The sequence below is a fragment of the Rhipicephalus sanguineus genome, chromosome 3 (genome assembly GCF_013339695.2).
Source record: "Rhipicephalus sanguineus isolate Rsan-2018 chromosome 3, BIME_Rsan_1.4, whole genome shotgun sequence".
In the NCBI taxonomy this organism is placed as follows: Eukaryota; Metazoa; Arthropoda; class Arachnida; order Ixodida; family Ixodidae; genus Rhipicephalus; species Rhipicephalus sanguineus.
In genome coordinates this window covers 135218947-135239783 of record NC_051178.1, presented here as the reverse complement: position 1 = coordinate 135239783, position 20837 = coordinate 135218947, and the positions used below count along the sequence as shown (strand labels likewise).

The window sequence follows — 20837 nt, the reverse complement described above, 5'->3', positions numbered from 1 at the left end:
CCTTGTACATGGCTTTTCTAGACATCACTGGGGCGTACGACAACGTTAATCAGGAAATTTTGTGCGATATATTGAAAGGAATGGGCATAGGCGACGACTGTATACAGCTTTTGAGGGAGATATACCGAGAAAATACAGTTTGCATAGAATGGGAAGGAATGAGTAGCAAAGAGAACGTTGAGATTAGCAAGGGGCTGAGACAGGGATGTCCTTTGTCCCCGCTGTTATTCATGCTGTACATGGTGAATATGGAAAAAGCGCTAGAAGGTAGCAACTTTGGTTTTAATCTGTCACACAAACAGGGCGGCGTGATGATTGAGCAGAAGCTTCCAGGATTATTTTATGCTGACGATATTGTCTTATTTGCTGACAGTCGAGAGGATATACAGCAGCTGGCGGACATATGCGGAAGGGAAGGGGAAGCTCTGGGACTAGGATTTAGTGTAACAAAATGTGGATTGATGGTATTCAATGACCCTTGTGATCAGGCGGTGTTAATACAGGGCCAAGAAATACCGAGGGTGAGCGAATACTTGTACCTCGGAGTATGGATAAATGAGGGTGACAGGTACATGGAGGTACAGGAAAAAGCCTCAGCAGCAAAAGGAAAGAGGAATGCTGCAATAATGGAGCACAGAGCATTGTGGGGATACAATAGGTACGAGGTGCTTCGAGGTCTGTGGAAAGATGTAATGGTTCCGGGGCTTACTTTTGGGAACTCAGTGGTGTGCATGAGGGCAGAGGTGCAATCGGGAATGGATATAAATCAAAGGACTGTGGGACGCCTCGCGTTGGGTGCTCACGGGAAGACGACAAATGAGGCTGTAAAGGGCGATATGGGATGGGCAGGTTTTGAGGCGAGGGAGGCTCAGAGCAAAATAAGGTTCGAAGAAAGGCTAAGGAATATGAAGGAGAGTAGATGGGCAGAGGTGTTCCGTTACTTGTATAGGAAGAGCGTGGACACACAGTGGAGAAAAAGAACTAGGAGGCTCACTAGTAAATATACGGCTGGTAGTGTAAGCAGTATGTCAACAAAGAGCATTAAGCGAAAAATCAGAGAGGCGGAGAGGATTTACTGGATGGCAGCTGTGGAGAAAAAACCGGCTTTGAGTAACTACCGAAAGGGCAAAAATGAAATAAGGAGGGAGGCATTTTTACGACAATTCAATGGGAAGCGCTTTACTGTTTGAAGCGAGATCGGGTTGCCTTAGAACGGTAGTTATAAAGCGAGATTCAGTAAGAAGAAGAAAATGCACGTGCTGCGGGGAAGATAAGGAACGGCGGAGCATGTTCTGATTGAATGTGGAGACATCCACCCAGGTGTACGTTTGGGCACGAGCCTACATGACGCCTTGGGTTTTAGAGACAATGGAAAGCTGAACCCACCCGCGATTGAAATAAGTAAGAGACGGTTAGAGTATTGGTGGCAGAAAACTAGAGAGAAAGGACAAAAATAAATATTGGGGAAAAAAAATAAGGACATTCTGGCCGTAAAGGGCACAGAACGGAGCTGAAAACTTAAGTTTTTTTTTTTTTTCTGGAGTAAAATAGTTTTAATTGAAGTAAAGACACTAGGCCAACGCTAAGAAAAAAAAAGAGTAAAGTTTTTTTTGTTTTTTTTTTTTCGAGCCTGGTGGCACACTTGTCACCGCCCCGTTATAAACGGGACGCTCATAGCATACATCCATCCATCCATGGAACCGGCCAGAACCACTCCACCAGTGGTGAGGGGACCGTTGAAAGAGAAAGAAAATAAGCCAGTGTTGGTTTGGGACTCACGCTGTTAAGTCTACTTCTTCTGCGCATACACGAATCCCAACGTAATTAAAAAGTAAGAAGAAAAGAAAACACTAACATTCATTCATTCATTCTTACCTGAAATGTAGCTCCGATTGCTGCGGGCATCACTAGTGAATTGCTGTCGAAGGTTCGCATATTAGTAACTGCATTCGCATCGGTCAGTGTTCGTACAAACTGTGCAAGTCGCTGACTGAAAGCCACTCTTCGGCTTCATTTAGCGTCGCTATTCATGCTTTATTTAGATTCCCTTCACTTTCCGCTTCATTTACATACAATTACGCCAAATAAATGTACTGATCGAACGATATATCCTTGGGGTATGGGGACATCTCACGCATCAAAGGGCTTATCGTCGATGAATCGTGTGATTAGGTCGAGCGCAACCTCAGGCTGGTCGTAAGGCAAGATGTGACCGGCATTCCTCACAAGAACCTGCGTGAAGTTTGCCACCTTGCGGACGTAACCTGCGACGCCGTTTCCGTCCGTCCTCTTCCAAATCTTACGTTCGGCCTTCTCGAAAGCTTCCTTGCCCGACCACGGGATGGTGCTGACGAAGTTGTCCGTCAGAGGGTACGCGATGATGATGTCCAGTTGGCCGTTGTATATGAGCACCTTGAACTGCGGCTTGTCCATGAGCGACGCGAGCCACGGCTTGACGGACTGCATGACGTCCTCCCGAAGATGCTTCTCGGTGGCGTCTCCGTTGCTGAAGGTCACGTTACCCACGTGGATGGCCTTGCGCACGGCGGGCGAGTCGACGAATGACTGGTAATAGTCGAAGAACTCGGGATTCTTGGACAACAGGAAGTTATAGTGCGAGTCTGACCCGGTTATGTTCTTGAAGTACGATGGCTGAAAGAGAGTGTCAATGTTTATGAACTTATCGAGGACGAGAAACGCGTCCATGTACCGTCCCTCCTTGATGTAGATGACGGCCCGGGTAGTCTCGGAGCGTATGTGGTCGGCTTGTCGTCGGTCTGCGAGGCCGACCTGGTAAAGGAAGTCGGCGTAATCGAGCATGGTCTCTGGGTCGACCATTCCGTCTCCGATCGCGACGCCACGCAAGTTGATCTTGACCCTGGGCGCCACGGCTGTGTCGATGGCGTGCGCGATTGCCGGCACGTATTTACCTGTAACCAGAGCACAAGCGCCCATGCAACTGGAGTGATATTCACGAAGCTGCATTTATGCAACGTCTCCCAAGCTCTCATATGTCTTTATGCATACGAAAGCATGCAAATCACATGTATTTATACATACCTTTATAGGAAAACATTCAAAGTGGTACAGGGTTGTTTAAGCGCTGCATGACGCACATTGCGGTCAGTCTTATGTATATGTCAATGACAGAACATATCTTAGAACCCGGAGGAAAGCTTCATGGAGAGGAAATGAACATGTCAAAACACTAATATCACCCATATTCAGAACCGGTTGATGAAAAGAAGATTGTATATACTGCAATGCACGTTTCATATGCTTTCTTAATTTGCGAATATCGTCCTCACGTTCTCCGTCAACCCGCGCGCGATATCTTGGCAGTTTAGGGGTCGTGCAGCTAAGCTCGAGGACGCAGGTTCGATTCCCGGCCCCGGTGGCCGCATTTCGATGGGGGAGAAGTGTTAGAACGCCTGTGGACTTAGATGTAGGTACACGTTAAAGAACCCCACGTGGTAGAAATTAATCCTGTGCCCCCCCTCCCCCCATTTCCTACGGCGTGCCCCGTAATCATATTGTTGTTTTGGCACGCAAAATCATAGAAAGAATGTTCTCAATTAAGTCCATAAGGGCACACAAGCACTGCAACGCCAACTCACCTGCGTACGACTCTCCTGTTGCATAGAAGTCGTTAGCCGCGTATTCGTCGAAAAGCGTGAAGAACTGCTGCAGGGCCTCGTGCAGGTCCCGGCCGACGTCCTCCTCGTTGCGAGCGTAGCCTCGGTCGTCCTGGGTGAAGCTAAAGCCGGCCCCGACCGGGTTGTCGATGTACAGCATCGAGTAACGCTGAGCCCACGTAGTGTCGCGAAGCTGTGGCACGCCACCCTTAGCGACGAGGTACGGCCCGTGCTCCACGAACAGTCCGAACAGAGAGGAGCCGCCCGGACCGCCTTGAAGCCACAGAACCACTGGCGCCTTCTCTGGGTTCTCCTGGAGGCGGAACCAGGCGGTAGTGGATGGGCAAACAATTGACAGACACACACAAGCGTGCGCAGGAAGGGATCTCCTACACTATCATCTAAAGGGGGGCGCCAATTCTGCCCCATGCGTTTAGTCAGTCGGACCTTTGTCATTTTTTTTTATGTGCACGGTTAAGGCCACACATGTTTTTTGACGACAATGGCGGCCGAGGACACGTGACGTTGCATTGAAAGAACTATTTGCTTCCTTCCTTTACCTCCGAAAACGCTAAATCAGCCCCCATCACAACGGGAGACTCTGGAACACCGCAAGGGGCAGTACTCTCGCCACTGTTATTTAATATAGCATTACAGGATTTTCCTAGGGCACTCAACGAGATACCCGGAATCAAGCACGCAATATACGCTGATGATGTTACTATAGGGACCAACACCGGCAGCATGGGACAAATGGAAGATGCGCTTCAACGGGCTGCGGATACTGTGGAACGCATCGGTCGGACATGTGGACTTCGCTGCTCCCCCACTAAGTCAGAATTGCTGGTATTTAGGCAACGTGGCAACCACATTCCTTTGAATGTACAACTTGCTCAATCCCCGGTCAAGGAAGTGGAAACCATCCGCGTCCTCGGAGCACACATTAATAATCAGGGCAACAACAAGGCAGCAATTCAAAGACTCCGTAATACCTGTACCAATATCTCCCAAATGTTATCTAGAATTGCCAATCGACCCCGTGGCATGAAGGAGGCGGACATACTGCGTCTTGTACAGGCCTTTGTGATCAGTCGTGTCACTTATAGCTTCCCGTACCTGCGCATCCTGAAAAAAGATGAACTCAACTTAGACCGCCTCCTACGAACGTCATATCGGAAAGCTCTTAATCTACCACCATTGGCCATGAATGACCGACTGCTTACGATGGGCATCTATAATACAGCCTCAGAGCTCTTTGAAGCACATCGCACTAACCAAGTTATACGACTCGCTCGTACGAAAGCGGGTCGCGCCATGCTAGACGCCGTCGGCATCAATCCGCCAATTCAGGTCGCCCATAAACTGTCACTACCACCAGAATGGCAGAAGGAAGTCAGTATTCGCCCTTTGCCACGTAATATGCACCCCGTCCACCACGAAAACAGGCGAGCTGCCAGAGCCAAAATGATACAACAAATATTCGGATTGTGAAGATGCCTTCTTTGTAGATGCCGCCGGACCCCTGCACAACCGCACCACGGCAGCCGTGGTAAACAGGGGACAGGTCGTGGACTGCGTCTCGGCTACCGGAATCGACATTACAGCCATGGAAGAAGCCGGTATAGCCTTAGCCATGCGTAATACAAAAGCCACCTTTGTCCTCACGGATTCCCGGGCGGCGTATCGTAATTTCGCAAGAGGTCAAGTCGGTCGCTTAGCGCATTCAATACTGCAGCAGGATGCGGCCACTCGTCAAGAGGGTCAGTGGATACAGCTGTTATGGGTACCAGAGCACGCAGGAGTTCGAGGCAATGAGCTTGCTCACGCCTCCGCCCGCGAACTCTTACACCGGACCTCCGCTGCTTCCTCCACAACGCAACTTCTCGCTGACCAGGACGACCCCCAGCCCCTCCTTCCCTATACAGATATCCTGCAACACATTAGGCTGAGTAGACGCACTCTACCCCCACCTGATCCTAAATTAGATAAGGCAAACGCAGGTCGCGTGGCGACGATTACAATCATTATCTTTTCCAAATCCTTATATATTGTCCAAAATAGATCCCTCGGCGTACAATCTGCAATGTAAATTTTGTCCCCAGACGGCCACCTTATTCCATATGGTCTGGGAGTGCCAAGAGAATCCCAACACATTAGTCCTACATTAGTCGAGTGGGAGGCGACCCTGTCCAGGTCCTACCCAGGGCAGCAACAAGCACTGGTCGACCGAGCCCGGACGGCGGCAAGAGCCAATGGTCTTCCGGACTAGGAGGTCCAACCACTAGAGACTCAACTTGTTTGAAATAAATGTTTTATTCTCTCTCTCTTTACCTCCGAAAATGCCGGGGACCAATGACAGCCCGTTGTGAGAAGTATGTCATCCCTTCATTTTCATAATGCTAAACTACGCGGCAACAGCTTCATTTTCGTTTTTTGCATCCGTTGCGGAGCGTCTTTTCTTTCGGACTCGACCAACCAGGTGGGAGGGCGGGGGGGAATTTGCCCCCCACTAATGGAGAACCATACGCGCGCCTATACAGACACATGGTAGCTTTCAGCAGCGTACGTATACATACCTTGGCCGGGAAGAACCAAAAGAACAGGTTACTGTTGCATGACTTGTTGACCGTAAGGAATCCTGAGTGACCTGGGAAGTCTTGCACGTCCCCGAGCGAACCGACACGGCTGAGGTATCGCGCCTCGTTCAGCAGACCAGCCTCGATGAGCGGAGTCAGGAAGAGTGGTTCGCCTACGTCGTCCAGCTGGGAAGTTGCCCTGCGGACGCTGTCCGGCCTGCGGTTGTGTGCACGCGCAAAGATATAGTCGGTGGCATTGCATTCAAGGCAGCCTCTGGGAGCGTTCTTGCTAACGATAAGACGCCCGTGTTTCGGTTTTTCCTTCCGGTAAGCTGTACAAGCATGCTACATGTCTCGTGTTTAAACTGTTTAGACACCTTATAACATTCCAGAAATTGCTTAAAGGGACACTAAAGTGAAACAATGGATATGTTGATACTGTTAAATTGTACTCTGAAAACTCTACTGTCGTTAATTTCACCATCATAAGTTTATCAACAGAAGAGAAAATCAAGGTCAAAGCTTCATTCTTAAATTTCGCGCCGAAATCTTCGCACGTGGCGTCACGAATTTCAAACAATAATTATTTTTTTTGCGGCATTAGTTGAGCGAAATGTCCTGAAACTTGGTATGCTAAGTCTCTATCCCTTCAGAGGACAATGTACTTACGTAGGCCTTAGTAGACGCCGTAAAAAATCTATGACGTCACGGCGATTGGTGCGGGAACCTCAGGGTGTTGTCGCCACCAGCATTTTATTTTTTGCGCGTTTTCTCGCTTACCAAGCGTCTTCTCTCGGCAAGCGTGCTGATTTTGGTATTGTGAAGCATTAATTTACTAATACGAGAAAAGCCTTTTTAATGTCCCTTTAAGGAGTACTTGGTTCCTTTAAAACACATTCGCATCTTTTATCGCTAAACAAAGCACTTCAGGTAAGGCGCAGCGCTGCTAAGCGCATCTCGATGGGGGTGAAATGCAATGTACACACCCGTGTGCTTAGATGTAGGCGCACGCTAAAGAACACCACATGGTCGAACCTAAACCGGAGTCCTCTACTACGGCGTGCCTCGTAATGCTGTCGTCGTTTTGGCACGTAGAAATCCAGTAATTATTATTATTATTATTATTATTATTATTATTATTATTATTATTATTATTATTATTATTATTATTATTATTATTATTATTATTATTATTATTATTATTATTATTATTATAACACATAACTTAAAGCATGTTGTTACAGCATTGCCATTTTTGGGCGTATTGGTTAACACAATTCGAAAACATATTCAGCGCTAGACAAGGACGTAAGAGAGACGACACCAGTATTGAAGACCAAGCTATATTTCGCAACAGTAACACGTGTGTTAGTGCCCCATCAATTGACCTGTTAAATAAGGAGACAGCCTTTATGGTTGGCAAGTTATTGGACTGATGTGGCTGATAAAAATGTTGATACTTCCTGGAAATAAGGTTGCTGAAGTAATCTCTCTTATACGTCATTGTCTGCTAGCGCTGAATATGTTTTCAAGTGTTGTTGCATATGTCGCTGCGGTGTTGCACTGACGCCATCGCGAATTGACGCGAGAACTGTAAGATGGCGTCGCCTGCTGCTTTGTTTCTTGTTATCTTGGGGCTTGTAACGTGCCTCCTGAAGACAAGAACGGCCGTTTTGCTATGTATTACAGAAACGCGACACACTAATCACTACAACTTAGCTTAACACTAACCTTTAGTGACCATTTAAAGGTTGTCGCCGTAGAAAAAAATAAAGGCCTTCCAGGCACGTAGCTAGGATTTTTTTTCGGGGGGGGGGGGGGGGCCCGAGGCCTCATTGTTCGAAAGAAAGTCTTTCCATGGCAAAAAGAAGAAAAAGTGGCCCGGAAATATAAAAGGTTAGACGAATTTCGGGGGGGGGGGGCGGGCCCCCCGGGCCCCCCCCTTGCCTACGTGCCTGAGGCCTTCGCAATCTTGTACTCACCCATTGTAGAGCCTTCGCATGGAGGCCCCGAACCACGCATGAGCGCCGTTGCACAGCGCACACAGCGCCAACAAGGCAAACTTCATTTTTGCGCTCTCTAATCACCAAACAAGGCAGCGCTGTTCAATCCAGCCTCCTATCTTCGATGACGATTGCGATCGAAGACGTTCCTTATCTTCCGCAGATCTCAGTTTCTCGGCGAAACCAAGCGTTATGTACAAAGCACGAATCGCATACGCGAACTACGCGTTTGATGCCTCAGTAAGCTGCGCTGTCGCGGTTCTCGGTATCTTCGCTATCTCTTTAACAGATAAGAGCTGCAGACGGGAAACAATACTCTCTTTTAACGGTGCAATCGTGTCTCCGCCGCAGGTTATCGGCAAATGGATGGCCTGTGAAAGGCTTGGGGTGGAGGGCACTTGCAGAGGTTTGAGGGGCGTTTTTCTTCTGTACAGGTGAGAATTGGCAGTAATGAAATTAAAGGGATTAACTTACTTTTCGCTGTAATGAGTAATGTAATTAATTACTTTTGTGGGCTGGTAATTCAGTCATAGGCGTGCGCAGCGTTCCCCATAAGGGGGGGGGGCGAAGGTTCATCGCACGCGCCCCCCCCCCCCTCTTAAGTGACAAGAAGGGTCAATGTACGGGGCAGATTTCGCGCCCCCCTCCTAGGTGATTAGGGGGGGCGGCCGCCCCCCTGCCGCCCCCCCTGTGCGCACGCCTATGAATTCAGTAATTAATGAATTACTTCAAGCGAGTAATTTCAAGTAAATTACTATATACTTTCTCAATCACCTTTGAATAAAATATAGCGTGCCCGCTTCCTTATGGCATAAAAAAGTTACCGAGTATAAGTAAAAATAAGACAAGTTAATCTGAGTGCCAAACCTCAAGTGTGGGAAGTTGAACAAAGATCTCGGAGATTTCAGTGCATGTGAGGTGTAAATAAAGTGTACATGAGTTGCGCACGATCGAATGGTGAACTTTTGTTCAACAAATTTCAAACTAATTTCAGTACTTGCAATCTCGTTACATTTAGAAAAATTCTTGAAAAGTAATTAGTATTGTAATTAAATTACTTTTTGGAAGTAATTCTTGCCATCTTTATACAATTTTACAGTTGTTCTTAATGATTCCTTCGCTGTTTCTTCATATCTGCTGCTTAGGAGCTATTGGACGGCGACTTTAGATGGCGCCGACTATACTGATTTTCGCAGAAAACACGAACTAATGAAAGCCATCAGTTATGAAAGGGTCGTACGAAACTGCTCTCGAAGTTATAATTATTTTGTTTAAGTCAGTTTAACACTCATCCTTAAAGTCATGCCGTAATTATAAGAAACACAGGAGCTTGGAAGGTCCTGTTCGATCACCTTCCTTCTTTGTCTAAGCGTTCAAGGTAATAATATGTAATTGTTGGGGTTTAACGTTCATAAACCACGATATGATTATGAGGGACGCCGTAGTGGAGGGCTCCGGAAATTTCGACCACCTGAGATTATTTAACGTGCACCTAAATCTAAATAGAGTTAGTACACGGGCCTCAAGCATTTTCGCTTACATGGAAAATGCGGCCGCCGCGGCCGGGATTCGATTCCGTGACCTTTGCGCCGGCAGTCGTGCACCATAATCACTAGACCAGTGTTCTCAGCCATGGTTGTTTCGAGGACCCCTTGCGGACCGGTGGGTGTGATTAGGGACCCCTTGCGGAGAGAGAAAAGGGGGGAGGGTCATAAATTAACACAACATGCAGCGTCAAATAGGTGCCTTTTATTTCTCCCTGGCAAAGAATGGTCAAGCTAAAGGACCACGCCAATTCTATCTCAACAGCTTGCGACTAAGTTGTGCGGTCTGCAACCGCATTCGACCTCCTTCTAGCTATGTTTCCTCTTCAAGTATTCAAGCCTAGAAAAAGTATGCTGGCGTGCATATGTCGTAGCAAAGTGCAACAAGAGCTTTACAGCCATCGCATGAAGAAAGGGAAGCATAAGTCAGCTCTGCCGCAACGCACAAGTGTCATGCGGTGAAGCAGACCAAAAGTAAGAAGGGGCCTCTGTCACGGGATAGTGTGCCTCCAAAAGCGTTTCTTTTTTTTTTTTTTTTTCGACGATGGATTTCGCGAACCCCCCAAAAATGGCTCCGCGGACCTCCATTTGAGAGCCTTTGCACTAGACCACCGTGGGTGGTAAGCGTTGAAGAGAACCGCATTGTAACGATGGGACTGAATAGTTTGCAAACAGCTGTTGAATTTATATATACATCATCGTGTGAGATGCTAATGACACACGATACTTTCTTATCAGTGGTTGCTAACTTTAGCCTTGAAACGCGCTGGAGGAGTGGTAAATTCCGCGTGGACGCCAGGCCAGATGTATACACAACGTGACGGCCCACTGTGGTCGGTTATCAGGAATTGGCGTCATTTAGATAACGTACAGGCGGAGACGTGCACCTGCGTGGCTAGGCTTTCTGTCTTCACTTGTATGCGCGCACAAGTGCAGCAGCACGACTAAAGGAATGATAGCGATGAAGACTGCGCGACAACCATGCAACCAACTTACCATAGAACGCCGCTACTTCGGGGGCCACGCGGAGTGTTTATACTCGAAGGGTTTCCTTGAAGCTGCAAGGTGGACAGAACAACACCGGTTTGAGTGATAACTGATACACGACTCTGAAAAACCACGCATGTTGGTTGGTTAGTTGCTCCTCAGGTACTTGGCGCAACCCACCTCGGGGGATTGGCCATGAATCTCACGGTGCCTTGTTTAGGAAATTAGTAAGCTTCATGAAAGAGTACGTTCAGAAATCAATAGCTTAGCGATAACTTGCTATTGAAATAAGGAAACAAGATTTAAAGAAAAAGGTCAGACAAAAAAAATTCGGCAGAACCCACGTACCGTGGGAATCGATGTTATGCGAAGTATGCGCGGGATTGTGACTGTGGCGTAATTTTTCACATTGAGCGAAACGTTACGGAATGATGCTAGAGAAATGTAGAAGTGGCATACGCACACTCATATGTTGAGGAGTCGCATATGTATTATATAACCAGTTGTTTACATGCAGTTGCGCAACGATGCCAACAGCAGAATGAGTGTTACCAACATCGGACGCGGTAAGCTGATATGTAGTGCTTATATGCTTCGATACTGGATAGCGCGAATCCTAACAAGACAAAGAATTAACACAGATGCATAGGACAGGTGTTACTTGCAACTAAGCAAAAGCTCCATGCAGGAAAGTTTCCCTAGATATATACACAGCCAAGTGGCGCGCGCAGGTGCACTGCACGTACGTTACAGTCACAGTTGCAGTTGTTACAGTTTTTATAGTTGTGCGTTATGACGGAGAACGCACGCATGTTTCACGAACCCGTGTGCATGTGTGAAAGGGGTTCTTACAGTTCTTGAACAAGGTCATCATCACCATGATCAGTCAGCACCAGCAGCTGGACCGGACTTGTTAATCAGATCAGTTCGTGATCGCGGCTACGAGGAGTCTAAGTGCAGTGAAGTCCGAGGTAAAGTAGAGCTGGTGGATATCCTGGATGCATCTTACGATGAAATGAGCTATGATGCCTCCTGTCGTTTAATGTGGCAGCGAGGTCTTTTGATGCCCTGTCCACATCCAAGCCGTCTTTCACGCAGTAGAAAAACCAGGCGTTGTTGGGTCTTGATAAATCAATGTTGAAGTCACCGGTAATGATGAGAGGCCTGGTTCTCTGGGCAGATTTATTACAGGAAGCATTGATCCCGGTTTTTGCGTGATCCACGTGGTCCACGTTGCGGACCACGAGTACGAGTGGATGGTAGTTGAGCGTCTTCCAGCGGTGTTCTGTCATCAGCTTCCTCGCTTTCCTTGCGTCAGCCGCGGTGGTGTAGCGGTTACGGTGCGCGGCTGCTGACTCGAAGGTCACAGGTTCGATACCGGCTGTGGCCGGTCCAATTTCGATGGAGGCAAAATGCTAGATGCCCGTGCACTGTGCGATCTCGGTACACGGTAAAGAATACCAGATGGGCAAAATTTCCGGAGCCCACCGCTACGGCGTCTGGTTTTGGGGCATGAAACCCCGACAAATATTATTATTGTCACTCTCCTTGCCTGTCAGTGGGTTTGTCTTCGTGGTTACTGTGTTGGTTGAAACTCTGTATCACCTGTGGCACATACCCGCATAACATGAACTTTGGTATGCGGGTATGTGCCACACGTGACTGAGAGAAAGGGTTTCATGACGTACGTGACAGGTATTTTGCGTTATTCTTGTCATGACCAGTGAATCATGTTCGTAATACACTGATCCCCTGCTGTGCCAATTTTGGTATATTACAAATTATGGAGACGACCAGGAGAGCGCCCAGACGTAGGCGGCTAGATAGATAGATAGATAGATACGTAGATAGAAACGGCCAAAGTGCCTGTGGTTCGCTAAGAAATGCTTCGCATTTAAAAGAATAAATACCACGAAGGGCTGAACATTAGCGCGCGGTTTCTTTTCTCGGCTTCGGTCCATGGACTGTTAGGTTGCTGATGTTGATGACCACTGACGGTGGCTCATACCCAATTCAGGAGACTGAGCGAGTAGTGGGTGGATTTTCCATTAAGTTCTCTTGGTTATACAAAAGTTGACGCTCTGACGTTTCGACCCACGGTAAATGACAAAAAGGTGATCAAGCTTATTTCTATAGAACCGTTCTCTACGCGTCGTCTCTTGGGTTCTTTTTGTCGGACCGTTATACCTATCGATCGTCATCACCCGGAAATCTTAAATGTGGCATCTTTTCTAAACTTCTCAGAAAAAGTATATATCCCGTGCATGACGATCGATAACTAGTGAGATAATTTCTGACGTCTGGCAACAGCCACCGAATATGTAGGAAAGTGCGCGTCACAGACACGACGACGACCGCATAAGTGTATATACTTCACATTTCCTGTACGACAGTTGCGAAAACCTTCCGATTATGCGTGCATTCACGAACGCTTGAGTCGATTCTGGTGAGCATGGTGTCATGTGATAAGCGCTGAAGGACATCCGCAGGAACCCATGCGAGGATGTCCTCCTAGTCCTCAGAGTTGTGTAATATGTCGTGACAACCACACAGGATCAACGGAATCTCTGTCGACTGGGATATCCGCTGATTCTACGAAGCTACGCAAAGTTGGAGCTTGTCATAGACCGAAAAGTCAGTGAACTTCCGATGACTGCTTCATGTGTTTAAGACACGTGCTCGCTCGCTGGATCTGTTATTGTTTCATTGCACACGTCATCTTTCAAAGTCAGTGACAGAATAAAAGTTGTCAGTACGCAAGGTCCGTCTCCGTTTTGTGTTCTTGTAGTCATTCGTCTATGTGCTCCTCGGCAGCGCATCATTACCCTTCAGACGAGAGCGCATTAGACACCTTCTTGACAACGGTGTGAGACCGTGACAGTTTGTATTGCATGGCAACCCCTTCTCTTCCGGGGCGCCACCGAGTGCCCGCGTGCGTCCTGTTTCGAGCATCAAGGAAAAGGGCAAGAAACAAAAGTACCCAGCGGAATGATACCGGACGACTGCAACTATCTCCGATATCAGCGCGTAGAAATCGTCCGCACCGCGCGATGGGCGACGGCGTCGAGCAGCGCGGCCGCCGATAGCCGGTCACCTGCCTTGAACGACCACAATGCATGCAGGGGCCAGCCCAGCCGTCGCCTTCTGGCGGCGACGTCCTTATCAGGGCCCTCCGCGGGAACCACGCAGCACGCCATTGGTCCGATATCAGGACGCAACTCACAAGTTCTGTGCAGCGCAATCGGCCTAACGGCACTCGCGCCCTACGCTTTTTCACTTTTGTCGGTGGGCCCCCCTGGCTGACCCCTCTGCCGACGCCTATGGTTGGTTGACCGTTTCTGAGCAGCAGATCCTGGGCTGGGTGCACGATAACGTTTGAGGAAAATGAGGAGCTCACACGCGCAGCAGCACTGTAGGGCAGAATTCTTCAACCCCCTTGACGCCATGCTGCACGCAACTTCGTAGGCCGAGCGTATATAGGCGTTCGCGCATCGTCTTCCTTGGCCCTGCCCACAATACCGCGCGCATCTGGCCGGCTTCCCGTGTGCGCGAGAAGAGTTCGCCAACGGTGCTCACGCCTAAGCAAACAGTCATTTGGCGGGTTTGCGTGTTGGGCAGATGACAGTAGCCGGATCTTCGGCGTCGGCAGTGACGACAGAGGACTCTCTATATACAAGACAGCCGCGAACACGCGCAGCGAGCCGATAATTCTGCGGCGCGGACATGACTCGGAGGATGTTCCTCTCTCTGTTCGTCGTCTCCGCCGTATTCCTGAGCGCCAAGTGAGTTCTTTGGGTCCTTGATTTGCGACACCATTAGGCTAAACATGCAGTTATAAGCTGCATGTAACGTCACGGATCCTCGAAACATTTGTTTCGTGGACCATGGCTTGATGTCTCCGGAACGAAGGCAAAACGATCAATTTCGTTTGTGAAACAACCTTAGGGCTTGACAGCTTGCAGGGGCATTAAGTAACAAGGTCAGTGGCTTTCGACTGAATCTATGAATGATCAAGAAAGAGATCCAATTAAGTAGGATGGTTTGCTGGGCGATTTGACATTGCATCGTGCGTTTCCTTACCTTCGTCTGCGTCATTTAGCGCTGCCTTCTTCAAGAGCATTAATTTCTGAGGTGTTACGTGCCATAACCACGATATGAATATGACGCTAGCCGTTTTGTTACAGATTGACTACGGATTAATTTTGACCATTTGGAGGGTTTTTTAATGTGAACCTAAGTACACTGACGTTCTGGCATTTCACACCCATCAAATTTCGACCGTCCTGTCGGGATTCGAGCCTTCGTCCTCGAGCTTAACAGCGCTACATCATACCTGCTAAGTATAACATGGCGGCTAACGTAATATTAAACATTTATTACGTAAATACTCGTTCAGTTACGGGGTTATTAGGATACGGGAGCCCAGGTGGAAGTATACTGCAGTGATGTCAAGGGGACTTTATGGTGCATCCATTGACTCGGAGCCGATGAGTACGTCTTCACTCGTAACAACTGTTTATTTATGGGCTCATTTTCAAGGCCATGTTGAGCGAATGAGAGGAGCTTGGCGCTTCTAGTTTCCCTCGTGTTTACGTCACTTTATCGGGACGTGCTATTTACTTTTACCGGTTGTCTGCGAAATCCGGACGTTGCCAACCGGCACCGCAGTACATATCACCTGGACCGTGCCCAGCTTTACAGAAAAAAAAGACAAAGTTTTACCTCAAACCTACGTTGTATATGTGTTTTCGGGCACATTATACGAGACCGCATGTTATAACCCCCATTTCCGTGCTTGTTATCCATCTCATTCTTGTTAATTAAGTGCGGCAAGAAATTCGAACAGACTAAATCCGCGTAGCACGGCGTACCAACCTTTAGGTATAGAGACATAGAAATTGGTGGAGTGCGAAAAGAAAACAATTTTCTCAAATACATCTATAGTAACGCCGTTGCTGCCTGCCATGTGACAACACCGTTTCGAGAACCGGTCACCGTAAAGCAAGTAATCTTTTTATATTGCCGGTTACGTAATTGATTTCGTATATGTCAATACTGTGCCCGAAGAAGTTTTGAATTTATGTTAGAGTGGAATGCTGTTCTTGCTTAGGGGGACAGAGAGCTATATTTGAGTTATGTAATTGACGCGCGAGTCGAGTGATTATTGATATAGGTTGAAGTTATACTTCGTGGAAAGCATGGTTTGACCAACTTGATTCCACTCCGGAACATCGAAAAGAGTGCGCAGCACATACATAAAACAAAAAGACTCAACTAATTCCGCTCGATCGTTGTCTGTCGTTGTGTGGACTACGTACTCGGTCTGTTCCGCAGTGACTTTTCTATGGTCGTATAAACTGAAAGTGTTGCGCCTTAGTGTTGGCCGTCCATTCGGGCGCCTTCTCTTTCGAGTGCTACATTTTATAATCGTCAACGCTGGCGTAGTGGCGCTGCAACTTAAATACAGTCGTGTCGCTTTCTGCAAATAACGATAACAGCTTCTGCCTATAAACCCTCGAAAAATAAAACTTCTTCCGTTCATCCGGCACTTCTCATTTGGTCGTGTAACTTCATACGGTGTTCGGCGTGTCAACATTTGATGATTGTATACATTATATTAGCGTGACTACTGCGGCGACGCAGCGACTTTCACAGCCCGTTGGCGGACTGTTTCCTTTATACACGTGCTGTAACTGTTCTTCATGCTATCACGAGTAGTGAAGAACGGTGTTTTAGAATAATCCGCGGGATCCCAGATTAACCGAGGCTGACCGCCTACATGATCACTTGTTGCTAAGAAGTGACGCATAGCCTCTGTGAAAGTGAACAGGATTCGCATTTTATGGATGAACATTACGCGTCGGTACAAGTTACACATGCCTGTCCTATCCGTGTTACACGTCATGTGTATGTCAGTGCATAATCAATGGCACAGAAAGCACAACGTCTGTTTATTAACGCGCGAGCGTCTTTAGAACTGATACGACGGTCATCCGTATGTTGTTTCACGCTTGTTCCATAGACTTCACGACGGCTGCACCGCAATGCAGTAATGCTGGAGTACTGCTCATTGCTTGCAGGGCTCAGGATGGCAACGAATGCAGCTGCGCGGTGATGTTGGAGCGGGAGGGCGCCGAGCCGGAGCAGCTGTACAAGGAGAGCACCTCCATAGTGGGCAGCCTGTGCACCGACGCCGACTTGGAGTTTTGCAGCCAGTTCTGCAAGAAAGAGGTACGTACAGACTATACTAAGGAGGCGGGCTGCTTAATGCTCCCGCTTTACATCTTTGACAACTAAATGAACCGTGTTAAGTACAGTAAACTCGGGCGCGAAAACGTGTACTGGGAGTTTCATGGCCTTGTTAATTTGACGTCACGACGCAAGTACTTCCGGGTGACTGCGGAGCCGCGTGACTGCCGGAACATAGACAAGCGTCTGCAAAATTATACGGATATCGTCGAAAATTATCGGTTACTTAGGAGACTGCATGGTGCCACCACCGGATAATCGTCTAAACAATAGGGAGGCAGTAGCACGGCGGCGCCTGCAGGCTGGAAATTTTATAAACCCGGTCTGGGGGGCATATCATGTTCAGACAGATGATATGCAAAACAATAAGTGCAAGCACTGTGCGGCGAGGGGGACCCTCGACCACGTAATCTGGGAGTGCGATAGCTCCGCAAATCAAATATAAATTGTAGAGAGACCTGGGAAGCCCCGCTGCGGAGCGATGACCCTGCTTCACGGCAACGAGGATATCCACCTGGCGGAAGAAACCGCGAAGAGTCAAGACCTCTTTGCGTGCTTGTAATCGCGGAGGTGCTAGCCCCCGTCACCTAGGCCTGTGTGCCGGGGACGGGGAGTAGGGGGCCTCCTTATCTCGCGAAATAAAGTTGCTGTCATCATCGTCATCAAGTGAGAAAAAAGCTTGCAGCGTCCATTATGCATTAGCCTATAGCACGACTCGAGTGGACTAGAGTAAGCAGATCCTTGTAGGTATACGTGGTGGCACACACCCCGCTGGGGGATTGGCCAAGAACCGGGTATACATAGTTTTAAAAGATAAACCTTAAATTATAAGTTATATTTGGTCTATTAAAAATATGGAAGAAGTAAAAATTAAATGAAATTGAAAATATTGTAGAGAAGCATTGGAACGCTGTAACGGGCCGTCCTCTCGTGCGGCTTCTATAGTGGGCCGCCCTCTTCGCCTCTTCTCGGAGAGCACGCCCCTCGTGCTCGTGAGAGTCTGCGCTCCGTCGTGACTGTCGTCGTTGTGCATCGTCGCCGTCAATCCCGCCGTCAATAAGTGCCTTTACGATATTAGTGATAAGTAAATAGGAAAACACGGATATATATATTGAAGCGGTGAATTTGAAGCAAAAACTAAAGCAATTTGGAAAAACAGATCGTCAGGAGTAAAGATTGATTAAGGCGAAATCCATCTTTTTCTTATTTTTCTTCCAAGTCGATGTCTTGATCCGACTGGTAACATCGTTAAATCACACTTTCCGTCACTTTCCGTCACGCCTGTGAAATCAGTGTGAGTCACATATATGCTCACGAGAAAGTATGCCGAGCTGTTCTCCTTATAGCCACAACCGGTTTGCCTTCAATGAATACGTCTGCCTTCCTTGTTCTTTTTTTTATTTGTCTTTTCTATTTTTGTTCCTTTAGCTGTACGACATAGTAATAATGGAGCTGTCTCGTCCGCGTGTTTCAGTGTCTTGGACAAAGCTGCGCGCTCTATATTATATACGCTGTTGGCTTTTCCGAGTTTAAACACCATGTTCTCCTCTTTGTTATCGCTTTCACCATTGCAGATGGCGGCATTCACCGGCAGCCTAGATGCGATGTACGCACCCACGAACGTGTCCGTTGGCCAAAGCCTGTGCGACATGGCGAAGAAGCCGGTGGCCGGCGGCATCGTTAAGGTGGTAGCCTTCGTGTGCGATCAGGAGGCGCGCGACATTGACGCGCAGCAGCCGCACAAACTTTGTTGCGACAAGGCGGTGCGTTGGGAGCCCTGCAAAGGCGGCAGCAGCAGCGTTGGTGGCAACACCGGCGGTAGTACCACAAAAACAACTCGACGATCGTAGCGTGCTATGCAGCGCCACGCGTTTTGGGCCTCCGATATCCGTGGCATGGAGCCTTCTCCACGCTGCCCGTCTTGGAAGTCCCACAACCCTGCAGTGTGTATTCTCTGAAGACACCTCCTATACGTAACATCGTCACCTGTGCACTCGTATCTCTGTTTTCATACCATTTGGAGTGGCGTTCTCATTGCCAAGCACTGTGTATAGCTAACGATCGTACTTCAAAGCATATATAGTCGTGTGCAGTCGTATAAACTTCAAGTAGTAGACATACGACCACCTCACAGGCGCCAGCAGAATATGCAGGATATGATGCAAGAAGAACGCATTACTGACGATAATCTGATATTTTACTGAAATCGCACAGGTTCCGGGAACAAAAAGAAGGTTGGATACTGAAGTTCTGGCCTTGCGTAACCGTGGAGGCGTGGTTGCAGGTCACTGCAAGGTGCAATACTTTATGTTATCATCCGTTCTTCCTGGAATACTTCAGATGATTCATATCGGCACAACCCTACTTCTTGTGCAATACGTCTGAAGGACGTGCAACTGCCGCTTGCGATAATGTCGCTAGGAGGCGTGTCGGAAAAAGAACGCCAAGTATCGAAGTCAGCCGACGTGATGCATCAGAGGTGGGTATAGAGCTTACTGAAAAAAAAAAAAAAGAAAAAGAATGCACTTATCTTCAATAGCCTATCATACGTATACGCTTCCCTGTTGCGATCTTCTCGACTGGTTAAGCCACAATTGCGTGCAGCCTTCGCGACAGTCGGTGCCGAATTACACAAACCTTCGACCTAATAATCACGCGCATGCTGCTCCCTGAACCAGATGACAAATGAAAGTTCGTTGTGCGTAGTCATCGTTGTTTTCGTTTCATCCAATAAGTGTATCGTGAAAGTGCACGGCGTGTTGCGAAGGCCTCTGGATATTCAGTGAACTACGACACTCAGTCAAAATTCTTGTTTCTTCTCGCTTTTAATTGTGACTGCTGAATAAAGACACGGTGCTGTGTAAATAAAGTACAATAAATATTTCATTGGCAATATGTGTACGTCATGTATGGGCATATAGACATTTTCGTTGTTGATTATGTTGATTATTTATTGTTTTAGACAATGCTATCACTTTAGGAACGACCAGGATTACGCTATAATCGGCCCCTTCTCCAGTCGCTAATCTTTTTTGTGTAACAATGCAGTAATAGAAATAATTTCGTAATTTCTCATATATTGCGGCCACTACATCCCGTTCTATATTGGGACGCAGTGGCCCGGCGGATTCCAGGAGCTGACTTATATGTCCCCCGAAATGTAACACGAAAGGACGGGCAATTAAAAGTTGGTCTTTTAGTGCGCCAAAAACGGACGCCGGTTGTGGTCCAAACACCCGAGTCAGATGCCAGAGTTGACGCAACACAAAACTTATATTCCTAAGCGCAATGCAGTTGCACAATTATTCAGACACGTGCAAATTCCCTCCCTCCGGCCCTCCCTCCCTCCCTCTCTCGCTCTCTCTCGTATACAACGTGGTGAGTAAATAGCGCAGCAAACGTCCGCTCCCAGCGGCCCCCAGCAAAGATGAGACAGTTGCCCTCCCTTGTACATTGCTGCTGCGTTACGACAAAGTAGAATGTGCTATACCGATAATTCGATTTAGCCACATTTCTTTTATTTATTTTTTGTACGTGTAATAAAATGATTCCGACGACAACCCAATAGCTGAAGTGCGACAGAATTTCGCTGGTTTTCGCTCGGATATACGCAGCAACATGCACTTTGCACGCAGAGACATCTTGAACAGCGTTGTCGGTGATGCTCACCTTCTAAACAACGTCTCTCTGAGGACAATTGACTGGGCATCGAGACAGGAGCGTGACAGCCGCGAGCTTCCGCTCTTAATATGCGCTGTCGAGAAAGTTCGGTATCATAACGAGGACCATGTAGGGGTTGTATATTGATTGGCGAAATTGCAATCATAAAGGTTGTGTAATTTG

The 20837-nt window shown here is 47.8% G+C and overlaps 2 protein-coding genes across 4 annotated transcripts in view; one reads left to right on the top strand and one right to left on the bottom strand.

Annotated features, from left to right (window-relative positions):
- Positions 1 to 2128: 2128 nt before the first annotated feature.
- LOC119387209 (probable serine carboxypeptidase CPVL) overlaps positions 2129 to 20837 on the bottom strand; it is a 65916-nt gene continuing 47207 nt past the window's right edge. The window contains exon 5 of one of the 2 annotated variants that reach the window (XM_037654528.2): positions 2129 to 2412. In XM_037654528.2, coding sequence (XP_037510456.2) covers positions 2131 to 2412 — 282 coding nt within the window. In that variant the 3' untranslated portion in view covers positions 2129 to 2130. Of the gene's footprint in view, positions 2513 to 20837 lie in introns of both variants that reach the window. The other variant, XM_049413415.1, reaches the window with a different exon arrangement.
- Positions 14301 to 20837, top strand: part of LOC119387214 (uncharacterized) — a 77816-nt gene continuing 71279 nt past the window's right edge. Inside the window, exons 1-3 of one of the 2 annotated variants that reach the window (XM_037654532.2) lie at positions 14301 to 14527; positions 16826 to 16976; positions 18569 to 18679. In XM_037654532.2, the coding sequence (XP_037510460.2) occupies positions 14469 to 14527; positions 16826 to 16976; positions 18569 to 18679 (321 nt within the window). In that variant the 5' untranslated portion in view covers positions 14301 to 14468. The remainder of the gene's footprint in view (positions 14528 to 16825; positions 16977 to 18568; positions 18680 to 20837) is intronic. The other variant, XM_049413426.1, reaches the window with a different exon arrangement.